The sequence below is a fragment of the Passer montanus genome, unplaced genomic scaffold (assembly GCF_014805655.1).
Source record: "Passer montanus isolate IOZ18808 unplaced genomic scaffold, ASM1480565v1 scaffold17, whole genome shotgun sequence".
Lineage (NCBI taxonomy): Eukaryota > Metazoa > Chordata > Aves > Passeriformes > Passeridae > Passer > Passer montanus.
Genome location: NW_024364270.1, coordinates 4,698,976 through 4,719,836, shown reverse-complemented (window position 1 = coordinate 4,719,836; position 20,861 = coordinate 4,698,976). Strand labels below are relative to the sequence as shown.

The 20,861-nt window shown below is 38.1% G+C and overlaps 1 protein-coding gene across 10 annotated transcripts in view; it reads left to right on the top strand.

Moving 5' to 3' along the window:
* Positions 1-20,861, top strand: part of OSBPL8 (oxysterol binding protein like 8) — an 84,644-nt gene that overhangs the window by 24,391 nt on the left and 39,392 nt on the right. Inside the window, exons 1-4 of one of the 10 annotated variants that reach the window (XM_039703889.1) lie at positions 3,585-3,683; positions 4,525-4,624; positions 10,014-10,050; positions 13,791-13,925. In XM_039703889.1, coding sequence (XP_039559823.1) covers positions 4,583-4,624; positions 10,014-10,050; positions 13,791-13,925 — 214 coding nt within the window. In that variant the 5' untranslated portion in view covers positions 3,585-3,683; positions 4,525-4,582. Of the gene's footprint in view, positions 1-3,584; positions 3,684-4,522; positions 4,625-10,013; positions 10,051-12,886; positions 13,053-13,790; positions 13,926-20,861 lie in introns of those variants that run through there. The other 9 variants (XM_039703893.1, XM_039703892.1, XM_039703894.1 and 6 more) reach the window with 9 other exon arrangements.

Below are 20,861 nucleotides of genomic sequence, written 5' to 3'. Positions count from 1 at the left end.
GGACTGGATTATAATTTAATGTTATAAATTTACAACCAGTGAGGTATTTCTGCCACAGTGTCATGGCCAAACTCTCTTCTGCCTAGAAAAAATATTATGTTTGGTCATGAGCTCTTGTTATGCTGGCAGAAAAAGGGCCTTGCATTGCCTAATAACCCCTTTATCTAGTTCAACATACCCTGCAATAAAAGCTTATGTAATCTGGTTAACAGAGAATATGTAAGTCAATGCAGAACACTGCCATACGCACTTCACTGGTCTGTACAGGACTGAACAAAAGCTTGCTACCAGAGTTTGTCTCATGGCCAAGGCACCTAAGTTGTGCTGCTTTTGATCTGTGTTTTGTGTAACTGTGTCTAAGAAAATACTGGGTGACAGCATAGTACTGAGACATCAATTTTATGGCTTTTGCAATTTTTTTTTAATGATGGGAGTTGTCTTTTTACCTCTTCCCAAAGGACTTTCCGTGTGTGTAGATAGTTAGAAAAGATCCCATTGATGCAGAGCAGTAGCTTTCATTGATGCATATTTTTCTTTCCTTCTGTGGGAGACCTAAGGAGGATTTTCCTATTCTCAGGGTGCAATGAACTGAAAACCAAATTGTTACAAAAACTACCAATGGCTGAAGCAATTTTTTAAAACCGTGGAAGCCCAGAATGGAATGGTTTGGGTTAGAAAAGCCCTTAAAAGTGATCTAGCTCCAATCTCCCTGCCATGGGCAGGGATATCTTCCACCTGACCAGGCTGGTCAAAGCCCCACCCAACCTGGCCTTGAACGCTTCCAGGGATGGGGCACACACAGCTGCTTCGGACAGCCTGTTGCAGTGCCTGCCTCACTACCCTCACAGTAAATAATTTCTTTCTAGTATCAAATATTAACATTGCAAAAGTGAAGTAGATTTGTGAATGAGCTGGTGGACCTGCTGACCACGCTTCTTTTGATGCAGCCCAGGATACATTGTTTTTCTGGGCCGCAAGCAGATGTTGTTGGGTCATGTCTAGTTTTCATCCACCAATATCCCCAATTCCTTTTCCTCAGGAAAAGGAAATTCTTAACCCATTCTCCACCCAGCCTTGGGTATTTGTGCTTGCAGGTATTTGTCCTGGGGATAGTCCCAGCTCAGGTGCAGGACCTTGCACCTGGCCTTGTTGAACTGATGTCCTGAGGTTTGCACAGACACAACTCTGAAGTGTGCCAGGGTCCTCTGGATGGCACCCCTTCCCTCCAGCTTGTCAGCTGCACCACACGGTTTGGTGTCATCAGCAAAAATAAGATGGACTACAAGTGTTAACAGGACAGGTTATGGTTTGTGTGATAAGAGGAAAACATTTCCCTTCTGCTTTGAATATATGGTTTTGACTTGTTCAACCTTCTTCACAGTTGGAAAGAAAGAGCTTATTTTGTGGCAGGATTTGTCTGATTGGTACAGTGCTCTAAAGTAAGTAATACCTTTGTGTGTGCCTGATTGAATCCAGTGTCAATAGAGGGAAAATAGCTGACTAGCTGGCTACCATTATATAGTTATTTTCAAATAAATTCATTCTGCATGTACCCTCCTAAACACTTAAGCTTTTACGAATTAAGATTCTGAAGAAGTATTTGTTAATTAAAACCTCAAGCTGACCAAACTGCAAACACTTGTGAATGTAACAGAGAGCAGCAAAAGCATGTCATGAACATTCCCCAAAAGCTAGAAAACCCCTTAGATCAATAAAATTATACATTTAGGGGTTGTATCTTCAAATCTAATGGTTGGATTAGATAAAGTAGAAAAGAGCTTGCTTGCTTGTGTAAGCACCCTTTATAATAACCTGGCTGCATTTACAAATAAGAAAATCCCCTTTCCCTACATTGTTTGCAAAATTGTTTCAAAGCCTTGGGGTTCAGATGGTGAGAAGCATTCTGTAACTTTCAAAATAAATCTGTTCTCCAATTTCATACTTGTTTGACTCTTTGGCAATATCCTTTTGCTGAGAGAGCCCTTTTCCTTCCTTTGTATTTATTTTGGCATATAACAGAAGCAATATTGTTCACTTTCAGCCTTCATTTTGCCAAGAAAAATAAGGCAAGCTGGCTGTCTACTCATAAACTAAACAGCTTGGGGGAAGGTAGTCCTTAACCATTTCTGTACCTGCTTTACTGTTTAAACATGAGCAGGTAGAATTTTTTCCTTCCTTTTCCCAGAAAACTTCTTTGCAGCCTTGCATGATGGATTGAGTCTTTGGAACCACAAGTGATCATGAATGCTAAGAATTAGATCATAGGGTACCTGTCTGATGGTGCTGCTCTTGAGACTAAGATAAGGAAGGCTGTGATCATGTGAGCAGATGGAGGAGCAGAATACACCAGGAGTACTGACAATAAAAATTAAGAGTTAAAAAAAGTTAAATATAAAAATGGGTTAAAATGTTGCTGTCAGCAAAGATCAGTTCGTTCGGATAACTTGAGTATGGTTACAAGTTTGTGTAACTAAAAAAAGCTGGAAAACTGCTTTAAATAGCAGTGCTTGCATCTGTGTGTAATGCCACTCTATTTTTCATCCTATTTAAAAAAGTTTGGTGTTTCTGCAAATTGAATATGCATGCAGTCTGGTGTTGCTGAATTTCCTGCTAATAAGAGAACCTAAAATGGGTGTGTGGGGGAGAGACATCAAAAATCATCACCCAGGTCTGCATCTCATGTTTGGGTGTGGAGAGTAAGAGTTGCAGGGCCTGATGCGATGGGAAATAGAGCTTTAGGGTGAATTCCTCTTTCTGTGATAATGGCATATTTCCTTTTTATTAGTGCAAATTAATAACTTGTAGTAATATCCTTTCAGATGTCTACTGTTTCTAATTTACATGAGAGCATCTAGCCATGCTTCCCAATTATGTGCCACTTCAGTTAATCACTCAAATGCTTGAGCAAGGCCCTTCTCAGTTCATTGGACTAAGTCATATAAAACTTTTAACTTTGCAATTTTGTTAGCACACAATCATTTTGTTAAACTATTTTTTAATGGTTCCTTTTGTGGTTTACTGGCATATGTTATAGTAATTATCTAGAGTGTATTAATACTCTGTTTTTTCCTGAGGGAAAATTCTAACTTGCTTTAAATAATACAACCCCACAAACTAATTATAATAAAACATGGAAAGGAGTAGAATAAATGGTTATTCTGTTTTGTGAGATTTGTTTTCATGAGTGTCTATTTCCTGAGACAGACCTTGAACCAGAAGATCCTGTGTATTCTGGTTATCTGTTTGCCTTTCTCCCATCCTCCTTGGGAGGAGGAGGGTGGGAACATTCAGGATGTTTCTCAGGTTCCCTGGAGGGACTGTGATGTGTCTTCCCACCTCACCCTTCTGTCTTCACTTAATCAGTTTTTACCAAAATTTGACATTAGCTTGATTCATAGATTAAGAACAATATGCAAACATTATAGCATGAAAAAAATTCACCATCTCCGTGCTACCCCCTGCTCTTGCACAAGTGTTGGTTTAGCAATTGAGTTTGTAATTTAGCTGCTTCCTACCCCCTCACCCCACCCAAGACAAAAGGAAAGAAGAGCATTGTTCTTGGGATAATTCTGTGATGAAGCACTTGCTGTGGCTGGCGGGAAGGGCAGAGTGAGCGCGGCTCCGCGGAGGGTGGGAGCGCAGGGTTTTGTCCGTGCGCGGTACCGACAGCACTGTTCCAACAGGTAAGCACAGCCTCCTCAGCCCCTGCTGTCCTCTTGGATGGAGGTCTTGGACACACAGAGCAATGGGCTGTAGCTGCACATCTCAGTAGGCATCCCTGATCTGCACTTCTCCTGAAACTTGCTTAACAAATCAATGGTTAAAGCACTTCTTTTCCACCAAGTTTTGCTGGATTCCAGGGTATGTGCTTGTCTTGCTAATGACTTTAAATATGCTGTATGTACTAAGGTTCGTTGTAGGTTTCATTCTCTTCCAAAAAAAAGTAAATAGGAAATGCCTGGAGAATGAGGCATTGCTTTCCCGCTGTGTGTGATGACCCCCAGAGGAGTGCCCGCTGTGCCACAGAAGGTGCTGGCTTGCACATATTATTTAATTTTTGTGTTTTGGTTTCACAGAGCAGTACATGGCTGTTTCTGGAGTTATGCTGGGAAGCCCTCAACTCTGGCTGCTCCAGAATAGCTTTGTTTTGTACCCAAACAGATGGCATGCACATGCCTGTGGGGGGGAGTGGTGTGCTGCTGGGAACTCTGGAACAAAGGGAAATACAGGGCAAAACCTGTGGGTTTCTTTTTTTTTTTTGCATGACTCTTCCTTATTTTAAGAAGTAAGTGCTTGTCTCTGTAAGTAGTTTTTGTTTTGGCCATTTTATCTGAAACTATTCCCTCCATTCCTAAGCTGATTTCTCTGAATAAATGTTCATGTTTTGCAAGGTACTGTAAAACGCAGAGGTTGTTACCATATGAGACTATACAGCCTCTTAAAACAGAGGGAAGAGAAAGTGTAGCTCTCTACTGGATTTCAGCCCCTGGAATTAAATTATTACACTTTTCTTTTCCACTCTAGGGTCTTGAGTAGCAGGATGGAAGAACTCCGATAGAGACAGAGAACAGGTCCTTTCAACATGGAGAACGTTCCAGGTGATGGGGAGATGGATAAAAATTCAGTGAGTAACTTCAGTGTGCCTTTGTGTAATGAGATGAATGTGAATGAAGATGCTTTTGCAGGGAGAGGGTTAAATGACATGAATCTCTTCACTTTCACTTTGATTTGATACTTTTCTGCAGGGAGAGGGTTAAATGACATGAATCTCTTCACTTTGATTTGATACTTTTCGGGTGAATGCATTTGGAATATTATGAATGTTATGTAGTATCACGTATCATTTCCTAGATTCTCATGGCAGGAGCGCTGAATGTCAAAAACTTTTAGATTTTGAATTTGATTTTTGGATTTTGTCTCAGAGTCCCAAAGGAAAAAGGTATTCCTCTCAGTCTAAGTGGCACTTTGCTAGTTAGTGACTGGACAATAGAACAAATAATGTAGTTCTTTGTGGAATGAGGAGCAGAAAAGATAGGAGTGATAATTATATGTTATCAGAGTAATCTGAGGTGTAAGAGTTGATGATGTGTACTGATTATAAAATTTCTGAAGCAATGAAGCTCTTTCTGAGCACAATTTAAAAACAGGAAAGGCTAGTGTGTACTATCGTGCTTCATCATCATCAAAAATGTTGAAATTATTTAAGAGTTCAGTTTTTCCACAAGCTGTGTCATGTATAAGCACTTTAATAGCTGAAGAAGGAAATGTTTTGTAGTTTCCAAAGCACTACCTTGCAAAGGCAAATAGGTTCTGTTTTTCTGTAACTGAGGTGAAGGTCAAATTTAACACCTCAATATTGACAAACTTTATTTGTGATACTGAACTACTACATGGAACTATTAACTTGATCAAATGGTTTATTACTGTTTTTATCTTAAGTGGTGAGTTTGGAGACAAACTGTTTGGCAGTGTGTTAAGAAAATTCTTGTTTTTTTTCTGTAATGAACAAATTCATTGGTTTGCTGCATGGCTCATGCATTTATGTCCCAGATGCAGCATGCTTATGAGTATCAACTGCCAACTGTGCAGTAGGGTATTTTAATTTGTTTTTAGATGCTGTCAGTTCAGTTGTTGTGCTCCTTGTTTCCTCAAAATATATAAAAAAGTACCAGTTTGCAAAACACTTCAAAGTAATGTAAGATGTGCTACTTTTCTTTTTGTGACATGCCTTCAGAGTAGCATGATCTTAAGAAGATACCTAAAAATGTCTCATTTTACCAAGACTGCTTTAGAAGAATGCTAAGTGTAAGGATAAGATTGCCTTACATCCTGTGTTCTTCTGAAGTGTCATCTCAGAATAATTTTTTTTTAACTGATAGTGTATTGTAATAGGCTAGTCTAAGCATTTCTTATCAAAATGTCAGCCAGTGGGGTGGTTGTCTGTCTAAATTGCAGTTACAATAGCAAGTTTTGTGGGTTGCACTACAGGCATTGAAAACATTTTTGAAAGCTTATTTGGTAGTCTAATATACAGCCTAGTGTATATCATAGTAAAAAAAGTGGAAATTAAATAGTAAAGTTCCATACGTATTTTAAGAGAGATTGACCCAGTAGTTTTGAAGACCTTTAGTCAATGCAAATCCTGACACTTTCCAGAAATTTAAATATTTTGAAATTATGTTCAAAATTTTCCAGTATTCCAGGCTTTTAGGTGCAATCTTTGCGGTTTTTTTTAAAGTTCCATTGTCATGATAAAATTAATGAAGTTACATGTGTTGTAATATGCGTAAGGAATACTGATCAAATTTTTTCTCCACTTTTAAGTCCTTTGGGATGTTTCTAGGAGGTATCTGAAAAAAAAACATTTTCAGAAGTGTCAGCTTTCTAATTTGTTTTTTTGGCTGGCTTATTAAAGAGCACAAGATGAGGAGATCACAGGCCTTAATGCTGTGCTTTTTTCTTTTCCAGAATCAGTATACAGAGAAAAGTCTTATATTAAGTGCTCTTTCTGTCTAACAATTAGGTTGATACATACTGAATATAAATTTGAGGACAAAGGCTGTGACAGCTCAGCAAACTATTTTTGTAGTCTGACACCATTAAAACAGTGCAAAATAATAGATGCTGTCAGTTTGAGAACAGTTTTTCTCTACTTTTTTATGAAACAATAATTTAATCAAGTCTCACTTCCCCAGAACATAGAACATTACATGGAAATGTATGGTATAAACCATTCTTTTTTGAAATATTTGTTAGTAATTTTCAGTCACTTCTAATTTTTGCTAAGATATACATTTAATAAATTTGCCTGGGATATTACTTGTACAGTCAGTGTCAGTCCTTGTTACTTAATACATCAACAGACATAAAAGTACCTTTTCCTTGAAGTATTGAATTGTTTTTATTGATCAGATTTGTAGGTTGGGTCAGTGGTCCTGAATTTAATCTAACTGGATTACTTTCAATGGCTTACATGTATCAGAGACTGCCTTCAGGGAAAGTCTGTCTTCAGCAAGGTTAAATGTCAAACTTGGCTTTAGAATGTTCATTTAAACTATTAAAAATTTAGCTGTATGTTTTGATTGTAAAAACAGTGCTTTAAAAATACTTTTGTAATAAGAGATTCACACATACTAGCGTGACATATGCTTTTGCTTTCACCCTAATATTCAACAGGAAAAGGATTTTGTTTTTTTGAAGAACTTGGCAGATATAACTTAAAGTTTAGCAGCAGTTGTTATAAGCTTTATTTCTGAGAAACGAACATCTAAAAATAGTGCTCTTTTGAAGCACGTAAGATGCCTTTGTATAAAAACAATTACATCTGCTGTCTCATGTGATGCTTTATATTGCTAGATTTATATTGCTGGTTTTACTTCTAAATCTTAGTTAAAAACTTTACTGGGAGGAGGACTAGGCTTCATGTATTTTGGTAGCAAAATTTTTAACTAATTGTGTCTTTGTAGAAATGAAATCAATCACGTAGTGCTGAGAACCTGTCAGAGGACTTGTTCTGTAATCTGTCATCAAAGTCATCAATTATATAACGTGAAAATAAGGCTAGGCTGTGCCTCTGGGAATATGTGTATGTTTCTCTTAATTTTGTAGATTTAGAATAAGAGTTGTGGGTGGTGATGGATGGGAATGTCCTGGGAGCATTCTTTTCAGAGAAAACCCTGAAGTAGTAAAATGGTCATGTTTTATTCCCTCAGTTGTTAGGAACCCCAGTCTGCAGTGATATGAATTGCAGATGATAGAGGTGCAATAGGCCATTGGAAAATGAAAAGGTCTTTTTGGCCAAAATAGTCTAATTTCAGTGCCTTAATATCTGGCACCAGTGATTAGAAATATATATTCTGCAGGTTTTCGATAAATACACAGACCCAAATACCTCTGATGAAGAGAGGGGGTTGACCAGCAACAGAGAGAGTTTGGTGTGTAAACAGAATGTCAGTTGGAGAATAGAGGACAGAATTAGACTGGCTTGTGTTTCAGCCTCTGGCATAGGAGCTGTTTGTACCAGTTCATAGGATTAACCATGCAATGCTAAAATATTTACATGCAAAGCCCCTGCGTTGCCATCTCGGGTGACAGGTTGCCCTGCTCTCTGGTGTCACGTTGTATCTTGGCCAGGGCTGCTTGCAGGGCAGGCAGTGAGACAGGACCTGCGCTGCCTTTTCCCTCTTGTTTCTTGCACACGTAAGTAATGCACTGCGAGTGAGCATCTGGCTGAGCCTCAGGTACTGCTGATCCTGTGTGTCTGTTCACAGTGTATTTTTCCAGCTCCATTCTCTTGCTGTCCAACTCCCAGTGACCACTAAAGAAGCCCAGTGCTGAATAGGGGTGCTCCCAGTCCTTCAGTCACTTGCTGGATCTCTGTATAGTTTCTGCAGGCTTCTTGTTTTCTTGTCAGCCACTCTTCTCTTGAATCTAAAATCAGCAAAGGATAGCAGAGCTCCAGTCTGAACATAAACTGTTTCCTAGTCTGCAGTATGTTATCTGTACATTAAGAATAAACATTTTGCCTTGAAAGCCATTGAATTTTTAAATACATTTCATGTACTACTCAAACATGTCTGGTAAGTTCTAAGTTCATTGGTTTCGCTTTTTGACCTGAATTTAGTCTCTGGCAGGAATAGAAGGTTATTTGCCAAGTGTGCTTAAATTTTATTTCAGTTTTTCCTGATCAGTCAAGTCCTGTTCAGATGCAGAATTGTGAAAGAAGGGTTCCCTCACCTTTCCAATGATGTGTACTGCACTTGCTGTATATTCATTGCAGTATTCACATTTGCACATTGCACTGTCAGTTTGCAATTCAACACCCTTAGGCAGTTGTGAGGGACAAAAAAAACAAAGTGTTTTGAGGTCAGGTGTGCAAGACAAGATTCCTGTTTGCAAAGATTTTGATTATGATTTTGCTTTTTTACATTTCTTGCTGTTAAGTTCTGATAAGAGGCAAGATTGGATCCTCTTTAAAGCAGAGCAAGGATTTTACTACTTTATGGAGCACAAATTTTTTATTTGGGATATAGAAGATATGTCATGTTTGGATTTATTTTATTTTTAAAGAGAAGATGTTCATGCTGATCAGGATTCTTGTTTTCTCCTTTTCTATTCTTCACAGATTTCAAATGCAGTAAATCCTTAAAGACATAAGTGGAATTTGCCTTTTATCTGTACATGGCTGAGCACAGTCGGTTCTTAGCCTTGATTGTAGTCTTTGTTAGCAAGGATTTAAAAAATATTCTAGATCAAATATCAGAAGGGCTTACAGGATATTACTGTGTAGTTACCCTCCTTTAGTGCCTATATTTGATGCATTCAGTAGAAGAGAAATTTTATGCAACTTGGTTCTATGGAAATACTCAGATATAAAATATCCTCTTAAATTTAAAACTACACTGTTTGTCTTGCATCCTAAGCAATATCAAATGTTACCTGTGTTTGTAGATGAACTGAGTCTGTGGCTTCTAAGTTTGTGTTTGTATGCAAAAGCAGTTAGGCTTGAATCTAGCTTTAGTAGGTGCTTGCACATTACTTATGGCTTTAAAGGTTGTTTGTGTTTTTTTTTCTTCCAAAACACTTTCAGAAAAGTGGAGTGGTTTTGGAAACATATTGTGTTATTTCAGCTTTCTTCAGAGCTTCAGTCTTTTAAAACCACTCCAGCTTAATATTTCTTTAAAAATGCTGTGTATCAAGTAATAAATTGCTGCTGGAGAGATTCCACTCAGAAGAAGTTGTTGAGGCAGTTGCTATTTACTAATGATGGCTTCTAATAATGGCTTTTCTATAGACATATTTGTCAGATTTGTTGCTTCAACTTTTCTGAACTGCGGAGTCTCTTGAGGTCTTGCCTTTGGCATTGAGGTGCATGTTGTATTTTAGTTATGAACTAACACTGTTTTCATTGTCCTTCTTTCCCGCTGCTGCTGCTGCTTTTTGTGCACTTGCTTCTTCCTGGCCTGGATTTTTATGTTTGCTGTTCTTCATTCCTCAATTGTATGTGTACACAGCAACACGGTGAGAACAGAGACTCTCCTGGACCATCAAGTAAGTGACTCCTCTCTCCTACATTATCTTTGCACATACATTTGTAGTAGTTAGCATGTATCTTTGCCTATAGTTGCTGGGATAAATACTAGGTTTTCTTCTGTATCATAATTAAGAAGTTGCAGTGTGATGAAAATTTGCTGTTGGAAAAGTATTTTGCCTGGCATACCACTCATCCAAAAGTTTCCCTACCGTAGCCTTTATTTTTTTGGTGGGAAAAGTTTATTCTTCACTGCTCCCAGTCATGGTCAGGAAAAAAAAAATTCTATTATTTATCTGGAAGAGGAAAAGCTATTTTTATCCGTTTGAAATGAAACTTTCAAATGCTGTTGTAGTACAGATAGTAAATGTATGGAAATAATGGTTCAGAAAAAAAATTTATTTTTGCGTTTGTCCATTTCTAGTGCTGTGTGTGGTTCCCTTAATTTCAATAATTTTACATATTCAGAATTGAACAGGTGTATATGTACTATAATTCTTCAGGATTGGATCTGCTGAGGTGCTAGGAAAAACTTCAGGTGTATGTATGTGCTTACATGCAGCCAAAGACTTACTGGTGCCATTGGTTTGTGGGCATTAATATGATAGTATGATTGGCAGAGTAATTTTGCCAATTAGAGATTAAGGATTAGGGATTAAGAGTTTGTGTATGTGGGAAAAAGAAAGATGCAGGCACAAACTGTTTCTTTTTTCTATGAGAAATCTGTGCAGAAGCTGTGGTCTTAGCTGATATACCTCATTATAGACATTAAAAAACAATGTTGAATTGAATTGTAATAAACATTTTCCTGTATATGATGTCCTGTGCTATTTTCAGTGGTGTAGGCACTTTCAGAGGCTCATTATAGAAACAGAAGTGGGAATCTGACTCTCCAGACTGTTTTTCATATTTTTACCTGAAATAAGTTGTCTGTAAAGATCCCAGTATATATTTCTTCGAAGGTATTATTTGTACTGATAAACTTTTATATTAGTAATTTGATGATCAGTATGATGAACATGAACAAAGTATGCTCAACTCTCAACAGTTCTGTTGGTATTGACTTCTAAAGAGTCACAAGGAGGCTTTGATATTTGCTATTTGTTGTTTCTTCTCTAAAATAATGCCTTGTCTTCTCCCTCACCTCAGAGCAAATGTCTGAGCATTAGGATGAGGCATTTTGCAGGAGGGGGGACAACTTTCTCCTAGTGGCTGCTATGGTGTGAATAGTTATGTTCTTAACTGTTTTATTTCCATTTGTTTAGTACTTTTATGCTGCTTTGTATAAAAAGGAGATTTAAAAACTCTCCTGCTCATTCTTCAGCTTTATAGATGGAATTTCTCAAAAACCCACTTGGTTTAAGAAGATCACCTGAATACCCAGGCATGTGAAATGCTTGCCATATGGTATTCTATACTAGGTGATACACAAACTCTGCTTGGTAAGAAAAGAGCCTTTCTGACAGTTCTGGGAGTTGTTGCAGGACCTAATTGACTCCTAATGAAGGAATATGCATTTTACAGTGAGCTTGAAGCTTGTAGTTCCATTAGTGTGACTGAGCCCCCACTGGTGAGTGCAGCTCCTGCTTTAGTAACACTTGTGGGCAGAGCTTGCTTACACTGCGGGTTACTGGCAAATACTGCCTGAGAAATGACAGCTTTAAGAAACCTCTGGAATTCCCAAAGCTTAAAAAACAGTTAGCAGTGCTGCATGGTGCATATTCACAAACAAGCCTTCTGCACAGTTTACTCAGGAGAGGGTTGCTAGTGCAGCTCCTGCTGTGGAGCCCACAGTGTCACCTGCTGCAGTGGCATAGGGGCTGGTGGGGGCACCTGCAGAGCACAGTAGGCTGAGAAATCCCATCCCTGCGGAAGCTAAGTGGCCAGTGGGTCATCAATAGGTGTTTTCAGCTAGTTGGGTGAAATCTGGTCTTCCTTCAGTGCACTGTACACCTTAAATCTTTAAAACAAGTATAGCTCACTCTCCTTGCAGTGACCCATTTTGTGCAAACCTGTGAAGCAGCTGTTTTTTTATTCCCTTTTATTTTCACATACAAGACCTTCTGCAGTATGGTCTCTTCCCAGGGCTTCAGCAACTACCTTGCTCCTCCCTTTCCCTTACTTGTAGTTGCAGAACAATAGACAGCTAGTTTGGTACAACAAGAAGAGCAAAATCAGACAGTACTTTGAAATACCAGCCTTTTGGCACTGATGGACTTGAATTCTGAACTGATAAAATGAGCTCATTGCCTCCCTTGTCCATTTCCTCACATATTTTTCCCCAGCAGCAGTTCACACAGAGTATAGTTTGTCTGGAGCAGAGCTTTAGATGGCTTATCTGATATAGAAAAATAATACAGGTGGGTGTACTGCAATCCTTGCATTCTTTATAGAATCATTTAGGATGGAAAACACATTTAAGAATCATCAAGTCCAACTGTTAAGCCAGCATTGCCAAGTCCACCACTAAACCATGCCCCCAAGTGCTACATCTACACATCTTTTAAATGCCTCCAGGATTGGTGACACTTTCCTGGGCAATGCTCCCTCCTCCAATGCTTGAGAAGCCTTGTGGTAAAGAAATTTTTTCTAATATCCAATTTAAACCTCTCAGGCCACAACTTGAGGCTGTTTCCTCTTGTCCTGTCACTTGTTACATGAGAGAAGCTACCTTTCAGGTAGTGGTAGAGAGCAGTAAAAGCTACCCTGAGTCCCCTTTTCTCCAGGCTAAACAGCCACAGCTCCCTCAGCCATCCTCATCAGACTTGTGCTCCAGACCCTTCACTATCTTCCTTGCCCTTCTCTGGACACTCAAGCACCTTTTTATTTTTTCATACTGCTTTGTGTTCATTCCAGGTTTTGCTGCAAAATGTTTCCACTACTGTAATAAGAGTAGTGATAAAGCTAAGAAGGCCTTTGTACTTTGCAGAGTCCATCCAGAGAATAGAACTTGTTTGGTTTGACTCAAATCTTCTGCTGAACTTTTAAGGAAAGCTTGGGAACTCTTAAAATCATCTGTGTTGTAAGTTCCAGTCTTTTCTTCAGTAAATATTGCTTGTTTCCCTCTTTGAACACATTGTCAGTATATCTGCTTTCACACGACAGCTGTTACAGACAGTCATTCTTTGATTATGAAAAAAGGTAGTTTTGTTGTCTGCAGCTTAACAAAATGTACAGAAACTATAAAACAGGATGGCTGGCCAGGTGATCCTAGAAATAGGTAGGAAGACACCAGACAAGTCTTTCAGACTGATGAAGTTCAAGGAGAGTAACTCTTCTGCTTTAAGCCTTTGCCTTGACAGAATTTGCACGTGATTTGTATTGCTAAGACTTGTTTCTTGTGATGTATATACAGACATTCATCTTAGCTTTCTGGGATGTTGGTACAGCTTGATCTGGCAAGCTGTTTCATGGGTTGGCTGAGTTGAGGCTAGTTAAACCAAAAGCTATCATAAAGTGGCAAAGAAAAGAAGTATTTCAGAAGATGAGCAACAGCTCAATGCTGTATCTATTGAGTATCAGCCTTTCCAACCTCATGGTAATTTTTTTCATCTTTTGCCTCATGTCTTAGACCAGTCTTACTGGCTTCTTTCTGCCATCCTCTCAAAGCACATATCTGGTTTGAAAACCTCAGTTTTTAGAATGAAATGTTTGCAACAGAGCAGCTGAATACCAGTTTCATAAACAGCAGTGAAGTTATTAATAGAAATCTATGCACAAGCACGTAATGTCTTGAATGAGCATCCATTTTGTATTTCAGCAGCAGTAACAAACAGTGATGACCAGCCTATAACTCCAGGAAGAATGAACCAGCATCAGGGGAGAGAAGCCTATTTTACTCCAACCAAAGACTTACACCAACCATGTCTCAGTCCAGGAACTGCCCATAGTCATGGTAAGACAAAGTTATTTTTTACAGATGTTTTAAATAACTTAAATTCTGACATTAATTATATGTTCCAAATATTGGTTCAAAATCACAGCCTTTTACAATAAAGAGGTAAGGAAGAAAGCATATTGAAAATTTGTATGTAATTATTAGTATCTTTGTGTTAATCTGAAACAGGAAAAAATGCATTAGTTTATTAAGGCATGCTATGATTTGTTTGATGGGAGAGCAGTTCACATGATGTTAAATGATTATTTGTGTAGTCCTATAAAACCCACCGTAACGTTCTTTTCTCAGTATTCAAGTTGTGTCTTCATGCAGCAGTGTTATGATGTACCATAACTTGGAACTTTTGTAGAAATATAAGTAAGATACTTCTCTTTAGAAAAAGGAAAAAAAGAAAGGTCTCAACACTATTTTTTGCCAGCTTTCAAGCGTTCCCTCTGCCTTGCTAAGCCTGTTGAAAACAAACTGTGGATCCATGAGAGCTGACTGGATGGAAAGTGAAGCTCATAAGTAGACCTAACATGTTGATAAACTATTCAAGAAACAAAAAAAATGCCAAGCAATTGTTGGTCCCCTTGTGCTTATTTGCATTTGAAACTACTTGCATTTGATGTTCAGGAAATCATTGGACATCTTTCTTGGGGTGTGTGAAGTTTGAAGTGAAAACTTTAGGCTTTTAAAATTAATATTCTCTTCCCTTTTGTTATTGGCAGCCATGCTAGTCATCCGTGCTTCCTTTAGTTTTTTCCATGAGTAGTGTTCCTGACATGGTTTTATATTTTTAACTGGTTTTAGTATGAGTCTCCCTTACTGCCATAGCTTGCTTTGTCAGAGTAATGATACTAGTGTTTCAGAGTAATAAAAGCAGTGTCTTAAGTAACTTTGAGTCATATTCCTGTTGTCCCATTCAGTTGTATTAGACAAGAAAAAAAAAATTGAAATAAAGACAGTTGTTACTGTGCTGAATCTGGTAGTATTTTAGTGTGTTTTAAAGTTATGATGGTAGTATTTTTGGTACTACACACAGCTAGCTCAAATATATTTTCTAGTTCCTGGTATTATCACACTGGAACAGCACTTGATGTCCTCTGGCTTATGTCAAGCTTAGTCTGGAAATATTTTCTGTATAATATAAATATAACTTGTTTATAATTTTTACTATGTTGAAAGAACTTGTAGTTATTTTCTCTCTGTACTGTGTATCCTTTACTAGACAAATGCTGGTGTTACGTAAGTGTATTTGAATAGACTAATTAACTCTTCCTTTTAATATTGATGTTCCCACTAAGTTATAAAGTCAAACTGTTGTGTTTCTTCAGGACTTTCACTCATAGAAAAATAATTAAAATGGGCTTGAAAAGCACTTGATTGTCCTACATCAAACTCCTTGCAGATATTTTCTCTGCAGATTTTTTCTTTTTTTTTCTTCTGAATATTTCAGGGCATATATAAGTGAATTTAAGCCAGTTAAATGTATTTGTGCCTTTTTTAGCATCAGTCCTTACTGACTTAGTTTTTCAGGAGCACTACTAGATATAAGTCTGTACTTTCATGAGACAAGAAATTTGTTTTGCATTCAGTTTTAGTAGAGAAATAGTACAACGTGGGCTAGGCTTCAGCAACCCACAATTACTGTCTTGCAGCCTATCTACAGCTTGAGAGCTGATTTTCATGGAGTGGGTTGACCAACACTTAAAAATCAGGTGAATATTCAATGGCAGTTATTCCTATGGCAAAATAACAGTGCTGGCAAAAATGTGGGCTTATTACATTGGAGAAAAAGAGATGTAGTGGAAGCTTGAAAAATTTAAAGTAGCACAGAGCTTAATATGATGAAGTGAGGCTGTTGTAACTGAAATCCAGTTAATCAAGGTCTTTACAATGTGCCTGTGGTATGATATAATGAGATAGGAAATGTTTAGATACAGAATTTGAAGGCATTTTCAAGGAACTAAATGGAAATACTTTTAGTCACTGACAACTGAAGTCATCCTTAGGAGATGAGTAATGTAAATAAACAATTCAATATCATGCTAGGCACAGGATAACAGAGAATCAAAACAGAAAAATGTATTATACCATCTACAAAGAACTGATTAGATATATATAAGGTACTTAGCAGGTACTTAGCTTTTGCTGCTGGTCAGTTGGATGTTGTGCAGTGCTATTTGGCCACTTTAACCTAGGTTGTTTTCTGCTGCCTGAATGAAAAGCACCTGTGTTGCAAGGCCACTTAGGCATAGAACTTGTAGCTCAAAACCAGGTGAGTCAGAATGAAACAAAGCCTGTGATGAGGCAGTCTGTGGAACAGCTAGCACTAACTTTGGTGTTAACGTGGAAACCACCATGGCTGTCCAGAAGCTGTCTAGGGACAGACATGCTCAGTGACCATTTTTTGGAACACCTCCTGTAACAAGCTTAATTTGTGTCATCTGCTTGTGTTTAAGTAACATCCTAATGACAAGAGAATTACAAATATGGTTAAAACCCTGAGTCTTAATGCAAGGGAAGGGAGGTGAACATTTAACATCAGTTTGATCCGCTCACCTCTTATTTGGAACAAAAAGAACCATTTAATGTGTCAATATAAAGTTGTAAGTGGTATGTATTGTATAATTTTAGGTGCTGCTGTGTATAAATACTTTGTTTTCATTTCTGACCACAGCTCTGGATTTCAGAGCTTCTATTTTCCTGTAGTTGGTTTCTTAGTTTAAGGCACGACTTCCTCTCCCTCACTCCCATTGCTCTTGTGAGATGGAGCTTAGTATGTTGTCTGAGACAGAGATGGGGGTCTTCTTGGAGTCCAATAGAGATTTATTTTATAAATGTAGAGTACAATTTGATCTGGCAGCATTGTCTAGTGGTTGTTCAGCAAAAGTCTATTTAAAGTGTCACTGTTCTATGTAATCTTTGCACTGTTTTACAAAGTATTTTCAAGATCCTTGAAGTTACATGGTCCTTTATTCTGAGGCTGAAGTAGCTTACCTGTGAGGCTACAGACTGGCATGTGTAGGTGTGGAGGTCACACTCACTTCCATAGGAAGTTTTAGCAAGGTTGTTTGATGGAAATGTATTAAAATAAGGGATGGTGGAGAATTTTCCAGTAGGATTTTGACTTGTATATATAGAAAGTTCAGAATTTTAGTTCAGAATTTTCAGCCATATATATATAGCATTGATCCTGAAATGGGCTTTTAATTTTAATTTTTGTGGATTTAATTTATTCCTGCCTTGTCCATCAAGTGGTTAACTAGAGCATCAGAGTAGCCTAACCCTGACCATAATGCTACAACTAATGTGTCTTAAACAGACTAAATGATTATACTATGTTTTTTTGTTCAGTATTTTATTTAGACTTGTCAGACTTGGAGTAGGACCTAAATAATTCTGTAGCCTTTTGATGGAAACTTGAATGATCTTGGGAAGTTACTTTGTGATGGGTTTGCTTATGTTTGTGGGATGGTGTCTTTAGGCCCCAGTGGGCAGTATGGCCTTTCCAACTCACCAAGACCGTGGTTTTTTAAGTGTAGTGCATATAGATGTTAATACTGCTAAATCATTTTTCAGTTCTAGCAGCTGACACTCAGTATGGTGCTAATTTAGTTCACATTCCATGTTTGCATTCAGTGGTTAAAAATGTTATTAACTATTAATGAACAAACAACTAAACATTTATCGAACTTGCTTCTGGAATGTTTTCTTTAACCTAGCATGTGACCAAAAGGAATAGTTGACAATTATTTTGTTGCAGTTTTAAAATTAACATTAAAAATACCAAGTGCAAGACTTCATTTTCAAAGGTTGAAGAGCAGAACTCTGCTTGCTGTTGTCACCTGTTCATGTCAAATTATCCCTGGTAAATTGAATTCTTGTAAATCTTATTAACTCAAGCATATTGATTTATTTATTTGATGAAATGAATTAATGCAGAAATAGTGATCAGATAAAATTTATGAAAAAAGTGAGCAGTCTCCTTATAAATGATTAACAATGTTTCTAACTTACCAATATTTTCTTAAAACATAGTTCAGACTTTTTATGAAGACATCACAGATGCTTAAATAGCAATAATTGTGGTAAATAGAGAAATCTAGTTAAGATAGTATTATTAAAAATTCTGTAATGGAATGCTTGAAAATATCAGACTTTTCTGTGTTTTTCCTGTCTTTATTTAAAACATCAGTGAGATGCAGATGAGGTGAAAATGTGTCCTTGTGGGATGTGTGTGCCCAGGAGGAGCCGGACAGGAGATAAGAAACAGGATCTGCCTTTCTTTTCCAGCAGAGCAGTAGCAGTTGTTAATTCAATTTGCAATGCGATTAAAAACGTATTGTGTTACCTAACTGAGAAACAGAAGTGGTTTAGGTGCAGAGGGGAGGGTTGACAGTGGAAAGGAAATTACATCTGCTAGTGATGATGATGACTATGACCATGAACTGGAAGGAAGTGAAGGTGATTTGGGGGAAGAGTGAGGGCATTTTTGGCTGTGCTGAACTTGTAATTTAAACAACTCCAGAGGAGTTTTTAAAGGATATGCTAGTGCTAGGATTTTAATACACAGGGTGCTGCATTTTTGGAGAAAATAGGAATTTAACTATTTCTGTATGTGAGAGAAGGTGGAAAGCAAAGAACAGGCATTTTCAAGAAGTAGATCCTAAAGAATAGTTATTAGCTGTTGAAGGAATGAGATGCCTTTGGAGCCTTAATGACCCAGAAAATATCAAACTCGGATGTTACTCACTGTGTACCCAAGGCAACTAACAAGTTAAAGCTGATTTGTTGTTGATCTGTGCAGCTTTGAAAAAACATTTGTTTCAGTTGTTTGGCTCAGCTGACAGCAGGAGCACAGTTTGTTTCACTGGGCAGTAACAAAGGTCTTGGAGCTCCTGTCTGGTCATCCCTCTTCTGGGTTCCTGGTGGTTGGTGTGCAAGAAGCCCTGAAAATACAGCAGTGTATCTCCTCTTAACCAGCTGTCAGTAGAAAACAAATTATTGTGGACCAGTAGAAGGAAAGATGCAGCCCTGTGACAGTGAACTTGAAGCCTTTTCGAAGTATTAGCAACTGTACCCGAGACAGTCACTTGGCTGTGGTGCTCTGGGCACATTTCTGCCAAGGGTTCTTTCATATGGATGCATGAGACTGAAGCCACAGCAGTGGGGAACTGCCTTGGAGCTGGGGAGAGAAATCCCACTGCCCATAACTACAGCAGATGTATGCATTGAGCACAGATGAGGCTGGAACTCCACTGGGAGTTGATCACTGCTAAAATTTGGGCTGTTGTGGGTTTGTTTTTTTGGGTTTGTTGGGTTTTTTTTGGTTTTTTTTTTGTTTTTTTTAACTAATGCTTTCAGTGTGTTAGTAATTATTTTTGATAAGAGTATTTGGCTTGCACATGGCGAAATCTTGCCAATCTATCTGGTTCCAAACCAAGCTGTTTCCTGGATAGTTGGGTTATATTTTATCTGCAATAGTGATTTCTGTTTTTCTTTTCACCTTTCCTGTGTGTTTACTCTCTACATGTAGGCAGACTTAGTAATGGAGTAACTTCATGCAGTCTCCTCTTTCCCTTTACTGTGTCTGTTCTTTGAATAGAGAAGCTGAAGAATGGCTAAATAACTCTCTGTCTTGACACAGTAAGAACAATTTATTACTAAGCATGTCATTCTTTGTTTCTTCACTTCATCTTGCCATTCATCTGTCGTGTTGCTTCTGCAGTAAGGCGCCTTCTCTGCAGAGTAAATGCATTTAATGGCTTAGAAAAATGTTAACACACTTGCTTTCTCCATTCACATAAGAATTCTTTCTAAAATGTTGCAATCCCTCATGCTTGGAGACTCTTAGCCTTTCTTGTTGTTTTATTAGGAGGGATTTAATTTGGTCTTGCTTTGCTTTTGATGATGAGGAAATATTTTGTAATCAGCAGTGTGTGGGAGCCATGGGCACTGGTTGTTCTTTATGTGGTAGTGGATTAATGCCTGTTAATCCTGCTGTGGGGTCCTGAACCTAGGGACCTGGCTGGTCACTTTTCAGTTTTTCAACAGAGTGTGGAAGTGAAGCCCCAGTACCACAAAACTGTGTAACCTATTTGGAGTAACTTTAGTGATGCTTGGGCCCTAAATAATCTGACCTTAGTCTGTGTTATAAAACTGAATTTCTTGTAAAATGTTTTAAGTTCTGCTGTGTGTGGTTAGTCTCCTGAATACATGATCTTGACCTCCTGCTTTCTTACTGCCATGCGTACTCTGGCACATTCCTCTCTGCAAGTCATTGTGTTTATTAGAACTTGCCATTTCTGAAATGCTACTCCACCCAGTATTTGTGGCTTGGGTAAATTGCATATTCTGCTCTCTGTGTGGGTTCTAGCTTTATGAAAGTGTGGTACTGGGTTTAAAAGGCACAGCAATGATTGATGTGAAACATCACAAGCCAGTTCTCTTTCTTCATGACAGTCTCTGCAGGACTGGCCTACTTGAACCTCAGCTGTGACTTTGAGAATTTTATAAGGGTTGAGATGACAATGTTGAAACCTGAGCAGTGAGCAAAGCTATTTACTCCATGTGGGAGGAGCTGAGCAGGCTGTTAGCAAGTGAGGAGGTGCAACCAAGTACAGCTGGCAGCAGTGCGTGGGGAGTCTTGGTGGTCATTGGTCACCACTCTCAGGCTTGCCTCTGGAATTACTCCTCAGCTAAACTGCACTGGACTTGGAAATATCAGAGATCAGAAGAATATTTGGTGAAAGAAATTTACCTCTCTCAACTACTCTCCAATTTGTAGCCTCATGGTTTAGGTATAGTTTTTTTCTGAATCAATTACCAGTGCAGAAGGCAAGTATATCTTTAATACCCTTTTTATTAAAAAGAAAAAAAAATCCCTTTAACTTCAAATGCACATGTGAAAATCAATTGTTAGATAAAACCTTCATAGGTATGATTGTC